At 60.5% G+C, this 14,342-nt stretch overlaps 3 protein-coding genes across 3 annotated transcripts; 2 read left to right on the forward strand and 1 right to left on the reverse strand.

Moving 5' to 3' along the window:
• Positions 1-363: 363 nt before the first annotated feature.
• On the forward strand, positions 364-5,304 carry VTJ83DRAFT_5932 (uncharacterized protein; the record flags this gene model as incomplete). The annotated part of the gene is made up of 3 exons (XM_071012587.1): positions 364-1,626; positions 1,687-4,875; positions 4,933-5,304. 3 exons carry the CDS (start codon positions 364-366, stop codon positions 5,302-5,304), a joined length of 4,824 nt encoding a protein of 1,607 aa, XP_070865307.1.
• Positions 5,305-6,831: 1,527 nt separating this feature from the next.
• VTJ83DRAFT_5933 (uncharacterized protein) lies at positions 6,832-8,009 on the forward strand (the record flags this gene model as incomplete). Its single annotated transcript, XM_071012588.1, has 2 exons — positions 6,832-7,314; positions 7,401-8,009. The coding sequence occupies 2 exons, from the start codon at positions 6,832-6,834 to the stop codon at positions 8,007-8,009; spliced, it is 1,092 nt and encodes a 363-aa protein (XP_070865308.1).
• Positions 8,010-9,970: 1,961 nt separating this feature from the next.
• VTJ83DRAFT_5934 (uncharacterized protein) lies at positions 9,971-13,839 on the reverse strand (the record flags this gene model as incomplete). Its single annotated transcript, XM_071012589.1, has 6 exons — positions 9,971-9,996; positions 10,090-11,214; positions 11,316-11,969; positions 12,032-12,104; positions 12,180-13,523; positions 13,642-13,839. 6 exons carry the CDS (start codon positions 13,837-13,839, stop codon positions 9,971-9,973), a joined length of 3,420 nt encoding a protein of 1,139 aa, XP_070865309.1.
• Between the last annotated feature and the right edge of the window lie 503 nt (positions 13,840-14,342).

Here is a 14,342-nt window from a genome sequence, read left to right on the forward strand (position 1 = left end):
GCGTGCGGAAGCAAGTGAGCGAAAGTGAAGCTGGGTGTGCCGCAGACTTGCAGGTCGCTTCTCGCTGCACCTGATTCGTCAGCGATGTTGCGTGGGCGGCTGGACGCACACGAGCCGTAACATCAAGTGTGCCTATCCAGAGGCTGTGCTACTCGGCCGTGGAGGAGATATGCCTCCGGATTACGCTCATCGCGCGCCCTGATCCAATGCTTCGTACAGCAGCCCGCTTTGGCCCAACGTACCCGGAAGCATCACGCCGTGAGGAAGGAGGTCGGCCTTTGACTTCATTTCCTCACTGAATATCATCGTTCGACGGGAAACTGGAGCTCGGTGGCAACGTGCCTCAAAGGAAGACGACCAAACATGGCACAGCTAGGGAGCGCCGACTTCTCTGACGCCGATCCGGTACCGGTACCCTTGGAGGGGGGAAACCGATCCAATGCTTCAGGCAACGACAACCAAGGTCTCGTCAACATTGAACCTGAGAGAAGCGACCGAGACGATCATCGCTGCAAACGTCAACGCCAGCTTGAGGAGGCACCGGGTCCAGTTCAACCTCATGACGCATGGTCGACCTGGACGAGGAAGTATCCACCGACAAGATGGCCAATGAGCCCTTCTCCGATGGACTCGGATAGTACAGAGATCCGTTATAGTGTCCGGAAGAGGAGGGATTCTTCCGATGGATACCGCCCGGTGAGAGCTTCCTATGCCGGTGCGCGATCCAGCAGCCGCAAGGCACGCCATTCATCCAGAGAACGCAACCGATTCTCGGACTTGTTCGAGCAGCAGTTCAGGTCTGGTCTTGGGTCCGAACTAGATAACAAGATGATTATCACCGCCAGTCGATCGCTCAATCGACCGCGGGACTCTCTCTCATATGACCCGCCGCCATCGAGAGTTCATACCCGAGCGTTTATCAGGCGGCCCCCAGGCCCGCGATACACCTCATCCTTAGGACTCCATCAAAATTCTAGCATTCATCTTTCCCAGGAGTCGAAGGGAGAGCAGAGCCCAGCGTCAAGCTCAGAGTCCCAGCAGGACCCGAAGTTAGAGACGAAGCCCCAGCCAAAACTCACACCTCGTCCTAGAGCCGGCACAATGCCTTTCAAAAGGGCCGGTCTGGTGTATCACGCAGGTTCTGGGTTTTCCGAGGTGGTCAGTGCTGAGACCACCGCCCCTTGCTTCCATTTGGCACTCGATCCGTCGCAAGGAAGCAAAGACATGTCAATACGTCTCGATCTGGATGTTGAGGAAGACTGGGAAGACAACCTGGAGTCCTTCTGCCGGCTTACAAGACTCGGCTTGATCAAAGAAGCGAAGAAGCACTTTTGGTCGTCGCTCGGACACCTAAGTACGATCCCGTATATTCGCGTGCAGTACGCCGAGATGCTGCTGTCTGCTGGTTGTTATAAAGAGCTACGAAACGTTATGCTCCCGGAGTTTGTCCTGGATCCGGAGAACGAGACCGCTGACGATCGCAGCCGGAGCAAGTTAGCTGCCAACTTTGCTCTCTTGGACCTGCTCTCTCAAAGACCCATCCCAGACTATCTCGAAGCAGTGTTGAGAGCCGTACGCAACACCTTCATAGCACTTGCAGCTGATTCCTTGGCTGGCTCGACAGAGGTGTGTTCACTCAGAGCCAACCCCGCTCCTAAGACGCAACACCTGACACGATGCTGCTAGGTCCAACTGCTTACCCTCTGTTTACGAGTTCTCCATCGGCTTGAGTTATGTACGAATCAAAGCATCACAGTATCGACTAAGGTGTACGCAAAGTCCCTGTTCAACTGGCGGCAGATCTATCGTAACCTGGTCGGTGAGGCCTGCATCTGGGATTTCAAGGACCTGTTTAAGGCGTTCATTTCGGCGTTCGGGTGGCAAGACACCGCCATGCAGTTCTTCGGCACAACCCATCTTCCTCGAGTGATGGACAACCTCCTGAAGGATTGGACCCGTCCTTTCTACGACGAATCCTTCGTCATGGGCCTTCTCGATGTCCTTACCTCGCTGATTCTCCAGGACCATAGCGAGTCCATGAAGGCTCGGAATCTTCTGCTGCTCCACCACGCAAAGGCCTTCGCAGACCACGTTGAGCACGATCACCCAAACCTCCTGATGACCAGGCCGTTTGTCCAGTGGCTCCTGGCCAAGACTTTTCTCGAGATGGAACGACCGCCTGCTTCCACAGACGAGGCCCAATTAAACCGCCTCGGTATTTTAAGACTTGACCAAGGCAGCGGCATTAGCCTACCCATCTGCGTCCCGTTTCGGCATATTCCAGGACCCGACTGGAAGAGGTTTCTGTACGGTTCTGGCCCGGCGCAAAGGCACGCCGTTGAGGTTGCCATCAGAGCGGCAGACGAGATAGGCGACGACAGTCTTCGAGCGGATGCCATTAAGCTGCTCATTCTTCAACTGGAAAACCCAAACGCATGGTTCGTTGCGCTCGCCAAGCTCCAAGCCGATGCTCAAGGTGACACAGAAGGGCACCTTGCAACGTGCCTGTCAAGTTATCTTGCGCCTCTCATTCCAGAAGTGGACCCGGTTGTTTCTCAGCATGGCGTGAAGCATCTCCAGGTGGACGACGGGTTTCGCATCGAGCAATGTCAGAACGAAACGTTGGCGGTGGCCTGGGCTGCGTTTCAAGCCCTTCTTTCAAGAGCACCAGACAACGATGCCTCGCTAGCGACCGACGGAGCGGATCCATCGTCATTTTTAATCGAGCGCTTGAGCTTGGACGCCTCAAGGATTCCTCCGTACCTCGCCAAGTTCGCCTCTACTGTGCTCGGCCTCGCAGTGCCCACACCCATGGACCCGCTTTCCTTGGACGATCTCAAACCGCCGAATGTTGAGACCGAGCACCAAGCCGAACCCCGCTCAGATGACCGGTTGCGTTCCCGCTCCGAGCTTGGGTCTCGCAGGCACAACCGGGGGACTGAACATGTTGTTATCCTGGATCCGCCAATGGACGACGGTCAGCCAGGTCCCGAAAGACCCTGGCACTTGGACAGCAACGGGCCGGATCCCTTGACCACTGCCGATGTCCAAGTCGACGACTGGCGAAAGGCCTGGCCTGTGAAACCGAGGCCTTGGTTCGATGAACCTGATGAACACATGGGCTCACGGAGGGGTCGGATACGCCGAAGTCAAGAGCCCCGGGCCAAGGGAATGCGAAGTAGACGGAGGTCCGAAGACGAATATGACGACTGGGTGGACAATGGCAGCACAACATTGGCCCCTTCGTTGCCGGACAGGAGCACTCGAAACCCCGATACCAACCTCGCCGAGATTGGCGAGAGTTCAAGGCCGCGCACGATTGTGATTCGTGAATCCCGCTGGGACCGGGAAGGCCGATCCAAGGATGAGGCGAGATCTTCTAGCAACCGTCGGAGAAACACCAAGTCAGCCATGTTCAACAAAACCGGCGATATCACACGAAAGGTCAAAACAGCATCGGTCATGTTCGACGTGGATAGTGACACGACCGAGTCAAGCGAGCCAACCACGAGAGGGTTGAGGGACAATGGCAAGACAAAGGGCAGCAGAGATGCTTTGGCAACTCGCAAGCCCATCGACGCTCCGCCCGGGCCAAGGTCACGGCCAGAGGCGAAAGCATTGGGCAACAAGGTTGGTCTGCCTGTGGTGCCGAAGGCATCACAACCCGTGGCATCCGTCGAGGATGCCGATAACGACAGCGCGGGCCCGGCGGCTTCTCTTCCCCTTGACGTAAAGGCCGAGACGAAACCGTCGTCGCGATCCGCGACATCTGTTGAGGTTATCGATGACGACGGCGCCGGTCCGGCATTTTATATTTCCCTTAATACGAAGGTAGAGACAAACAGGGGACACGGCCTTGCAACCGATAGCCCCCGAGCTGCGAGCCCGAACTTGACAACCCCTTTGGTGGAGGGAACTTCTGGGAAGGAAGTGAACGCGGGCGTCTTTGTTGACCTGACACCAGTGCCGGTCGAACCGGCTGCGAAACCGGACCCCAAGCCAACGCCGCAAGATGCCAGCATCGTCGATGAACTGCTACTCCGCGCAGCTCAGCATGAGGACACGTATCTGCTATGCCGACTTCTCAAGTACATCAAGGACCCCGCCTCAGCCGATGCCGGTTATTCGGACGAGCATTATGTCGAGATTCTCCATGCATTCCTTGAGGACAGGAAGATCGGGGCTCCTTCACTCGACATTCCCTCCCGCGATGAGAATGGCAACACACCGCTGCATCGAGCTGCGCATCGGGGCGATATGGTTCTTTTATCTGTCCTTTGTGACCTAGGCGGAAAGGACATTGGCATCAACTCCTGCAACAAGGCTGGCAATACGCCGCTACACTTGGCCGCACAGTACGGTCAAGTCGAAGCCGTGAGCAAGCTTATCGCGGATGACGATATCCAGGTCAATGTCCAGAACAAGGATGGCAACACGCCGCTACACCTGGCTGTACGAAACGATAACCGGCAAGCTATCGGCAAACTTCTTCGGCACGACGGCATCGATGTCAACGTTCAGAACGGGGATGGCAACACGCCGCTACACCTGGCCATACAAAACGATGAACAGGAAGCCATCAGAACACTCATTGGGTGTAACAAGACCGATGTCAATGCTCAGAACATGGATGGCAACACGCCTCTGCACTTGGCTGCGAGGTGGGGTCGTGCCATTGCTGTCCGCGAGCTCCTCGAACACGAGTACATCAAAGTCAATACCCCCAACAAAGACGGCGACACTCCCATGCAGCTGGCCGTGAAGAGCGGCTACAGCGACATCCTGGCAATGCTTGCTGAAATGCCACCCGCCAAGGAGAGCATGGTGCAAATCACCGAGCCGAAACAGCCACCCATCCCGCTCTCATCTGGGCCCGTAAGCCTCAAATCTCATCAAGAGAAGTGATTTTTTTCTGGATTTCGGTCCACCGAGAACGATGTCCTTGGAAAGGGGGGCCAACCGACTTTACACCACGGAATCCTGCCAACATGGAAGGCGATTTCCGATGAAGAATTGAAGGCGACTGCAGACGAGCATCAGAAGGGGAAGCCGGACAAGAGACACAAGGGGAAGCTAAAGGAGCACAAGAGCCAAGAGAAGAAGCGGAGGTCGTCCATGGCGACGCACACAACAAAGAAAACGGAGGCGAACATGGCAGAGCAGGCGCCTGGCGAGGTAGACACGCTGGCCAACTTGTCCAAGCGGACAACACTAGGCACGGAGAAGCAGATGACGGCGAGCCTGGCGAGACAACAGACGACAACAAGTCCAGCATGGCAGCCACCAACGAACCTGGCCAGGTGAGAAGCAAGGATGGCGGCAACGGCGATGAAGGTGGCAGAGATACATTGCCGACAGCGGTTTCACTGTCTTCAACGAAGGGGGTGAGGGGAGAAGAAGGAAGGAGGAGGAGGAGGAGGAGGGAGAGAGCTAGGCTAGGAGGGGAAAAACAAAGAGACTGACGACGAGGAAGTGTGCAAGAATACCCATGACACAGGAAAACCATCAACGCTACCAAGGTTGGGGGAGGCGGGCATCCTGAGTTCTGTCTGGTGAGATGGGGCTAAGCTCATGCAGGCATCTCACGTTGGTACTATACGTACCTGTAAAGATGGGGTAGTATAATAACGTTATATCTCGGTGTTCCTATCAAGCGGTTCGATTGAAAACATGGCTCTTTCGAGACCAAGAGACGGGATGAGCGGCCTTTGCGTGATGAAGAGGGAGTTGTCACGTACTGCTAGAGGTAACGACTGCGTATACGTACCAGCTCCTGAATGCGGATGTAACTACTGTGTAAGAGCTGCAGTGCATGTGATGCTACTGTGTACAAGCCGATGGGTCCAACGGCATTCGCCGTGGACGCTCTCTTCAACAGGTTCGGCAGTCCCGCTCGGAAGGCGACGCTGACCCCACATGTGGGTCGCAGGGCCTCCCTCGGATTGGCCAAGAGGACACCCCCCGGCCTGTCAGCTCCCCTTGATGGCGGCTCTGACAGGCAGGCCAAGACCATGTCAGTCCCAACAAAACTGAGCTGCGTCCAGGGTCCAGGGTGCCGTTGTGCCTGTCTTTCAGGGCGTCTCAGGGCTTCAAGCTTCCCAACACAGCGGCAAGAGGGGCCGTTTATGGAGCGTTGCTGGTCCGCCGCTGGGCGCTTCCTCCAAAGCCTCTTCGTCAGCCTGCGGACCTGGATCCGAGGCACGACTGCCCGAACTGGATCCAGCCACTGGGTGGGGGAAGAGAGAAAGGCGGAGCACGTGAAGGAAGGAGGCCGGTGAATCAGGCAGAGATCAACCTCAACCTCCAGAGCATCTCCCCCCCCCCCCCCCCCCCTCCTCCCTCCTCCTCCTCCTTGACTTACAAGTCACTACCCGACGCTAGACTTCCCCACCATCACCGCAACTCCAACAAGCAACACCCAGTACCAACAACAACAACAACAACAACAACAACAACAACAACAACAACAACAACAACAACAACAACAACAAGAGGCATCAGCCGGCTTGGTGGTGCCGACTGACTGCTGTTTCGGACTTGGAGGTGGGAGGTTTTATCACCTGCCACGCAGCCCAGCCGGTCCCCGTGCCGGATTCCGTGCGTGTCTGCCTGTGGTGGCGCGGCATCCCGTGACTGGCGGCGGCACGCTGCGACCTGGAACGGTCCATCATCCGCCGCAGCTCACCTCGACATCCGCGTCGCTGGTTGCCCCCATCATATACCGGCCGCTCTCCCGACAGGAGGCCCTCCTCCTCCCCGATTTCTCCTCCGGCCCAACGAAAACGCCCGGCTGATTAGACGCTCGATCCGCTACCGCCTGTCGCCGTCAAGATGCGCGATCCGTTTCCGATCCCCCCGATTCCCGCCCTGAGCAGGGCCGTCGAGCCGCTCGCCGAGCTCCTCGCCATGCCCACCCTCCCTTACCACATCCACGAGGTGATCGGCGCCGCCCTGCTGTACACGGCCATCCAGACGGTCGTGTCGCCCGTGCTCTCCACCTGGCTGTTCCCCCAGTTCTACCCGCGCCACCACCGCGCAAAGAAGGCCAACTGGGACACCCACGTCGTCTCGCTCGTCCAGAGCCTGCTCATCAACGCCCTGGCCCTGTGGGTCATGTTTTGCGACGAGGAGCGCAAGGTCATGGACTACGAGCAGCGCGTCTGGGGCTACACGGGAGCCTGCGGGCTGATCCAGGCGCTCGCCGCCGGCTACTTCGTCTGGGACCTCGGCATCACCCTGCTGAACCTGGACATCTTTGGCCTCGGCCTGCTGGCCCACGCCATCAGCGCCCTGGCCGTCTACACCTTTGGATTCGTACGTTTCCCCCTCCCTCCGGACGACAAGACCAAGCCCCACGATGGCAAGCTCAACTAACCACCACCCGCCGCGTTTTCCAACAGCGCCCCTACTTGAACTTCTACTCCCCGATCTTCATCCTCTACGAGCTCTCGACCCCCTTCCTCAACATCCACTGGTTCTTCGACAAGCTCAACATGACGGGCACCAAGCCCCAGCTCTACAACGGCATCGCCCTGCTCGTCACCTTCTTCCTCTGCCGCCTCGTCTGGGGCACCTACCAGTCCGCCGTCGTCTACGTCGACATGTGGCACTCGATCCGCCGCGCCCCGTCGCCCGAGTACATCGAGGCCGCCTTCGCCGCCGTCGCCGACCCGGCCGATCCGGACGCCAACCCCATGTTCTTCTCCCGCGACGCCGTTCCCGTCCCCGTCTGGCTCATGGCCATCTACCTCGCCAGCAACCTGACCCTCAACGGCCTCAACTGGTTCTGGTTCTTCAAGATGATCAAGGCCGTGCGCAAGCGCTTCGAACCGCCCAAGGGGGCCGCCGTGCCCGCCGGCAAGGCCGACGGTGCCGGGAAGTCGGCCAAGGCCACCGCCGTCGAGGGCAAGGCGGGCGCCGCCCCCGCCGCCGTGCAGCGCCGCCGTGCGCATTCCATCGAGGATGTCGTGCCGGATACCGAGGAGCTCAGGAAGGGCACCATTCAGTAAAGCGGCGACAGGAGGGTTTCGTGGGGTACCATGTGGACCGACCTCCGCTTACCTTACGTACCGAATCAGAGCAGGCATCATGATGCTCGCCACCACCTTCCGGGAGGGAGGTGTTGTATCTGGTCACGGGCTGCGTGTGTAATGATGGGATCGGTGAGAGGAGGAGACGGCTTGCGCGTGTGGTCCTTTTTGGCGGGGGGACTGGGGTTGGCCAGAACGGCCATCAAGGGGAGGTAAGGGGATGTATCTACTTTTTCTGCGCTGTTGGGTTGCGTCCGGGGTTTCTTGGGCTTCCTCGGGCACTCTGGGTTCTATGGTTGCGCGGTATATACAGTTCCGGCGGGGAATGCATCAGGTAGTAGTTACAACTTGGTTGCTTACAATCTCACTCACGCACCGTCCTAAGGACCTGAGCGTGCGAGCTTTGCTCTGCGTTGATCCGTGAAGGGTTTATCGTGTCCCTGTTGACGACCCCCTCTGCCTTCGTTCGAAGAGCGCCCTCGGGGAATGGAGCAACCACCGGGTGGAAAAGTAGGAGGGCAAAAAAGGTTCAAGTTTGTTCGGTTAGGTCGGTACCAGGGGAGGCCAGCAGTATTCTATGGAAGTCCGCTGTCGACGACGGCACATGATGCATGATGACATTTGTTTCTCGGGCGCGTTAGAAATGCTTGGCTCAAAGCTCTACGGCATCCTCCGTATATGAGGCCCTTCATGATGCCAGTACTTGTCTTTGACGCATACCTTTCTTCCAGACGGCGGTCATCCGAGCGACTGTCTATATAGGTGAGTGGGTAGGTAGGTAGGTATCGACAGGTACAGCGAACGGCAGGAACGGGATGTTCTAGGTTACGCGTATGAGGGCCACGAGTTGCCTTTTCCCCCACTCCCCCCGGCCCTCCCTCCATTTTCTTTCTTTTTTTTTTTAAAAAAAAATTATACCTTGTGCCAGGGCCGGTGCCTGTGATCCCAACCAAGTCCAAGTCCGAGTCGAGCAAAAAGAAAAAAAAAGAAAAGGAATGAAAATACAAGGATGAACGGGTGGGAGCCGCAAGCGAGCAGGGTCATGAGGCGCAAAGCAGAAGAAGACCTTGCAAGACAAAGGAAGGGGATGGATGATGATATACTATGCTAGTAGTTGCGCGTGTGAAGACAGGCGGAACAGGGTGATGACAACGACTACAAGATAATAGATGGAACAAAACGGAAAGAGAAAGAAAAGAAAAAAGGAAGAAAAGCCTGCTCCATCCTGACCCGACGACGATGGGGCTGCTCCCAGACAACCCGCCACGCTTCCTCCAGAACCCTCTCCTCTAGCATCCCATGCCCGGCCGTCTGGGAGCAGAACAAATCACTGCGATAGAAGATGGATGGATGGATGGATGATGACCATACCTGTCCATTCTCACGCAACCCAACCACTACAGCCAACAAAAGCCAATCCAAAACCTTCAACCCTCCCTCCTTCTATATATCTTCCGCCATCCCTTTCTGTTCTCGGACCAAAAAGTCTCCCACCATACCCGTTCCGAGGGAAGAGGACACCTGTGTGTTGTCATAGCACAGGAGGCAAAGAAAAGCCCAGTTGGCGCAGCCTCCTCCGATTCATCCCAACAAACACAACACCATGCCAGCAGCTTAGGAGCATGGGATGGACCCACGGTCCAGTCCAGTCCTGGTGATTGTGATTGTGATCACGATCGCGAAGCCAGAAAAGGCCTGCCAGACCGCTGCTGTCGATTGAGTCTCCATGCTCTGGGAGCTTTTAGGGTCGGGACCGAGGACCGTCGCACGGGAACAAGCCAGCCCGGGCGACGAGGGAGCGGTCGGGCAGGATCCTGAAAACTGCTGCTGCTGCTGCTGCTGCTGCTGCTGTTGCTGTTGGCATAGCGGAGCCGATTCGAAACGAGAGGAGGCGAACCCGGAGGGATCGATTACTACCTACACCCCGCTTGGGACAAGGCTCAGAAGCCAAACGGGTTGTCCGGCGCTATGAGATTGTCAACGTTAGCAATCCATGAAGCCATCTTTCTCCAAGATGCCACAAACGAAGGGACAGGAACAGAAAAAGAAGAAAACTTACTAGCAGCGGCCAAGTTCGCCTTCCTCCCCGTCGGCTGCGGCGCCAACTTCTTCGCGCCCCCCTCGGGGATGCCAAACTTGACCGGCGGCGGCGGGCCCGTCTTGTGCGGCACGAGCGGCTGCAGAGGCGGCGCCTGCAGCCCGCCGCCGACGCCCGCCATGCCCACGGCGCCCGCCATGCCCATGCCGGGGGCTCCGACGAGCCCGGTCGGCTGCGGCTGGAGCATCGGCTGCTGCATGGGCGCCGCGGCGGGAGCGAACCCGGTCGGCTGCAGCTGCAACGCCGGCGCGACGCCCATGACGCCCGGCACGGCGGTGCGCTGCGGCTCCAGCGGCGGGGGCAGGCCCGTCGCCATGGGCTGCTGCAGCTGCAGCGGCTGGACGAAGCCCGTGGGCTGCATCTGCAGCGGCTGGGCCGGCACGGCCTGCGCGCCCAGGGGCATGGCGACGCCCGCCGGCTGCGGGATGAACACTCCGGGCTGCATGCCCGTCATCATGGGCATCATCGGCGGCTGTTGCTGCTGCTGCTGTTGTTGTTGCTGTTGCAGCTGGGCGTACTGCTGCTGCAGCCTTGTCTGGGCGAGGTCGTTCAGGCTCTGGCCGGGAGGCGCGACCTGGGTCGCCGCGAAGCCCGTCATCTGCGGCTGGAGCGCCGGAGGGGCGAACTGGCTGGGCGGGCCCACCTGGGGCGCCGAGAAGGGACGAGCCGGGGGCGGCGGCACCAGCCCGCCCTGGCCTTGGGTGTACTGAGGCGGGATGGGCCGTTGGCGGGCCACGGCGGCCTGCGGTTGTTGCCCGTTGACGGCCGGCAGCGGCATGCCGCTGAAGAATTGCGGGGTGGCGCCGGTGGGCTGGGGAACCTGCACGGTGGCAGCGGCCGGGGCCGGGGCTGGAGCCGGAGCAGGTGCTGGAGCCAGGTTCAAGGCCGGCGGCGGGGCGGGGGGTTGAACCTTCTCCGGCTCCAGGGGCTTGGTCAGCAGGGACAAGTCCGACATCGCGCCGGTCAGCTTCGCCGGCGTCGGCTCGGCGGGAGCGGTGGCCGTGGCGGCGGGGCCTGAGCGGGAGCGGACGCGGCGGCGGGAGGGGCGGGCGCCTTCTCGGGAGCAGGCTCGGGCGTCTTGGAGGGCTTGACGCTCCAGGCGTCGTCTTCGAACCCGCTCATCGCCTTCGGGGCCGCCTGAGCCGCCGCGGTCGGCGACGACGCAGCAGCGCTGGCCTCGCTGGTACCCGGCTCCCTTTGGCCCGCGAGCGCCTTGGCGTCCACCGTGTTGTTCGTCTCCACGGGAGGCGCCGGCCGGCCCTTCCGGGTGTTGTTGCGCAAGGCTCCTCCGGGGCCGGAGAACAAGCCGCCCTCGGCCTCCTCTCCGCCCGGGGCGGCCTTCTTTCCTCGGCAGTACTTGACGTCCAGGTAGCGCATGACCTTGAGGATGTCGCCCTCGCGGAAGCCCAGGTTCCGCAGCACGGAGGCGTCGACATCGGGCAGGACGCTCTCGTCCATGGACTCGCGCGCAAAGGCCTGGGCGTAGCGGTTGCACAAGGCCGGCGACACCTCGCAGGCCAGGAAGAACTGGAACCAATCGTACTCGGGCTTCTTGGGCTCGACGGTCGCGCCGACCTTGGGGGCGGGGGCGGCCGAGGAGCGGGCGCTGCCGCTCTTCCTCTTGAGGTCGGACAGCGGCTTGTCCTCGTCGAGCGAGATGCCCGTCTGGCGCTCGACGTACTCCAGGTCCTCGAGCGACATCTTGGAGATGGGAACGGCGATGCGCACGCCGTTGAGCTTGTGAAGGTGGAACTTGCCGTCCTTGACGCCGAGGAACTGGGCCTCGACGGTGAAGGATTTTGTGCGGTCGGTCCACGTGCGGACCTTGGCGGGATCGGGTTCTGCGGGACGTTGCTGTTAGCCTTGCAGACGGCGGCGAGATCCCCAAAGGACAAAGACGTACTGGGCTTCCCGTTGGACTTGGACGAGCCCGAGGCTTCGGAACGGCTGCCGTTTTCGCGTCTGCTGCTGCGCTGCTGCCCGTCGGTGTTACTCATGCTTGCCTGCGACAGACTGCTGTTCCGCTCGGGCAAAGGCAAACCGGGGCCTACCTCTGATCGGGTCCTCTCGCGCTCGCGCTCCTTGTGGTCCTCGCGCTGGGCCGCCTTGATGGCCTCCTTGGTCAGGCGGAGCTCTTCGAGGCGGTTCTGCTCGACGGTCGACTTGCCGGCGTTGACGCCGACGACGGCGCTGGAGGCCGGGGTGTCGAGGATGCCCGTGACCTCGATGTAGCTGCTCGGGACGACGCCCTCCTTCTGGTTCTTGACGCGGCGCACCATCCACCACTCGTCGCTCTTGGTGTCGTCGAGAATGACCACCTCGTCGCCGATGCAGACCGTCACCTCGTCGTCGCCCTGGGCGTCAAAGTCGTAGAGGACGACGCCCTTCTTCTGCTGGATGGGCTTCTGGGTGCCGGCCAGGATGACCTCGCGCAGGCCCTCGGCGCGCACGGCGCCGGCCAGCTCGCCGAGCATGGCGACGATCTCCTCGGCCGTGTCCTTGGCGCCGGCGTGGAAGTCGATGCTCTTGCTCGGTTTCACCAGCTCCATGAAGACGTGCTTGCCCTCGCGCGAGTAGTGCGTCATCTTGTCGGCGGTCCACTCCTGCGAGGGCCCGTCCTGGGCGTACTCGGGCGCGATCAGGATGATGCCGGTGCGCAGGTTGATGCCGAGGGTGGTGGGCATCTTTTTCTTCTTGCCCATGATGGACACCATCTCGTTGATGTTGTACATGTGGAAGTCGCCCGGCGTCAGGGGGGCCGTCGGGGTTTTCGGGGTCTCGTAGTCGGCGCGGCTGCGGCGGTCGGCGGGGCGCGAGGACCTGGCCGCGTCCGGGGAGAGCTGGGAGTTCCCGCGCGGCCGGGCCGGGAGCGGCGGCGATCTGACGCTGTCGGATTCGTCGTCGTCCGACGCGTCCTTGTGGGACGACAGGTTGAGCGGGGCCGGAGGCTGCTGGTGCGACGAGCCGGCGCGAGCGGCCATCAAGCCGGCGATCATGGAAGCGGGATTCGGCGGGGCGGGGGAGGAGGACGAGTCTTCGGCCGAGTCGGAGGAGGGCGGGCTCCTAGCCGGCAGCGGCGGGCTCTGGACGTCGGCGGTGGCGGGAGCGGCGGCGGGAGCGGCGGGAGCGGCCGGGGCCGCCGGAGTCCTGGCCGGGAGCGGCGGAGGCGTGGGCGCGGGCGGTTCCTCGTCGGGTTCCTGCACCTTGGCATCCCCATCCATCATCTCGATGTAGTTGGCGGGCACGAAACCGTAGTCGCCATTGTGTCCCACCAGGATCCAGTCGGGATCCGACGTGTCGTAGACATCCAGCTGGGCATCCTCGGGGAAGGACAGCTCCTCGTCGGTCTGGCGGGTGTACTCGTAGAGAGCGCGGGCCTTTCCTTGGGGCTCGGCCTGTGTAGGCGGAAAGAAAAAAACAGGGGGGGGAGGCACTCTGGCGTCAGTCTTTTTTTTCTTCGCGATCCGGTCTACGGAAGAAGGGGGACAGCCGGGAAAGGGGCCGTCAACGCACCTCCTCGACATAATTATTCGGAACCAAGCCAACCGGCTCCTCCTCCTCGTCGGCGCCGGCCTTCTTCTTGGCCTTCCACCAGTCGTCTTCTGTGCTCTTTTCGATGATGTACAGGAGGTCCCCTTCGCTGATCTGCAGCTCGCCCTCGCCCTGCGGGGCGTAGTCGTAGATGGCCTTGTACACGCCGACGAACCCCATGGCTGCCGAGGGAACGGGGAGGTGAAAGCCAAGGGGGTAGGGTAGGGTAGGGGGGGATTAGCGATTACGTTGTGGGGGAGGGTCGAGCTTGTGGAAACGAGTCGGTCGAGAATCCAGTCGCGTGGGGGGAGGGGAGGAGGGGGGCTATTGGGAGACTGAGACAAGAGCGGACGGCATCGGAAGACGAGTCGCGCAACGTTGTTGGTCGGTGTGCAGAGGGCAAAGACGAAGGCGAGCGCAGTGGTGGCGGCGGCGGTGGTGGCGGTGGTGGCAGTGGCAGTGGCGGGCGATGACTTGTCAGGGTCCGGCGGTTGTCGTCGTCGTCGTCGTTTGTTGTTGTTCTTGTTGTTGTTGTCTGAGGCAGTGGGAGTGATGATGTCCCGTGGTGCTCCTGTGGTGGATGTTGACGACAGGAAGAGAGCTGAGCTGCCAAGGGAGGGGTGGGCAAGGAGCCGCGGATGCAGATACACGCGGGTAGGGAGGAGAGACAAGGCTTAAAAGTG

Source organism: Remersonia thermophila, chromosome 5, assembly GCF_042764415.1.
Source record: "Remersonia thermophila strain ATCC 22073 chromosome 5, whole genome shotgun sequence".
In the NCBI taxonomy this organism is placed as follows: Eukaryota; Fungi; Ascomycota; class Sordariomycetes; order Sordariales; family Chaetomiaceae; genus Remersonia; species Remersonia thermophila.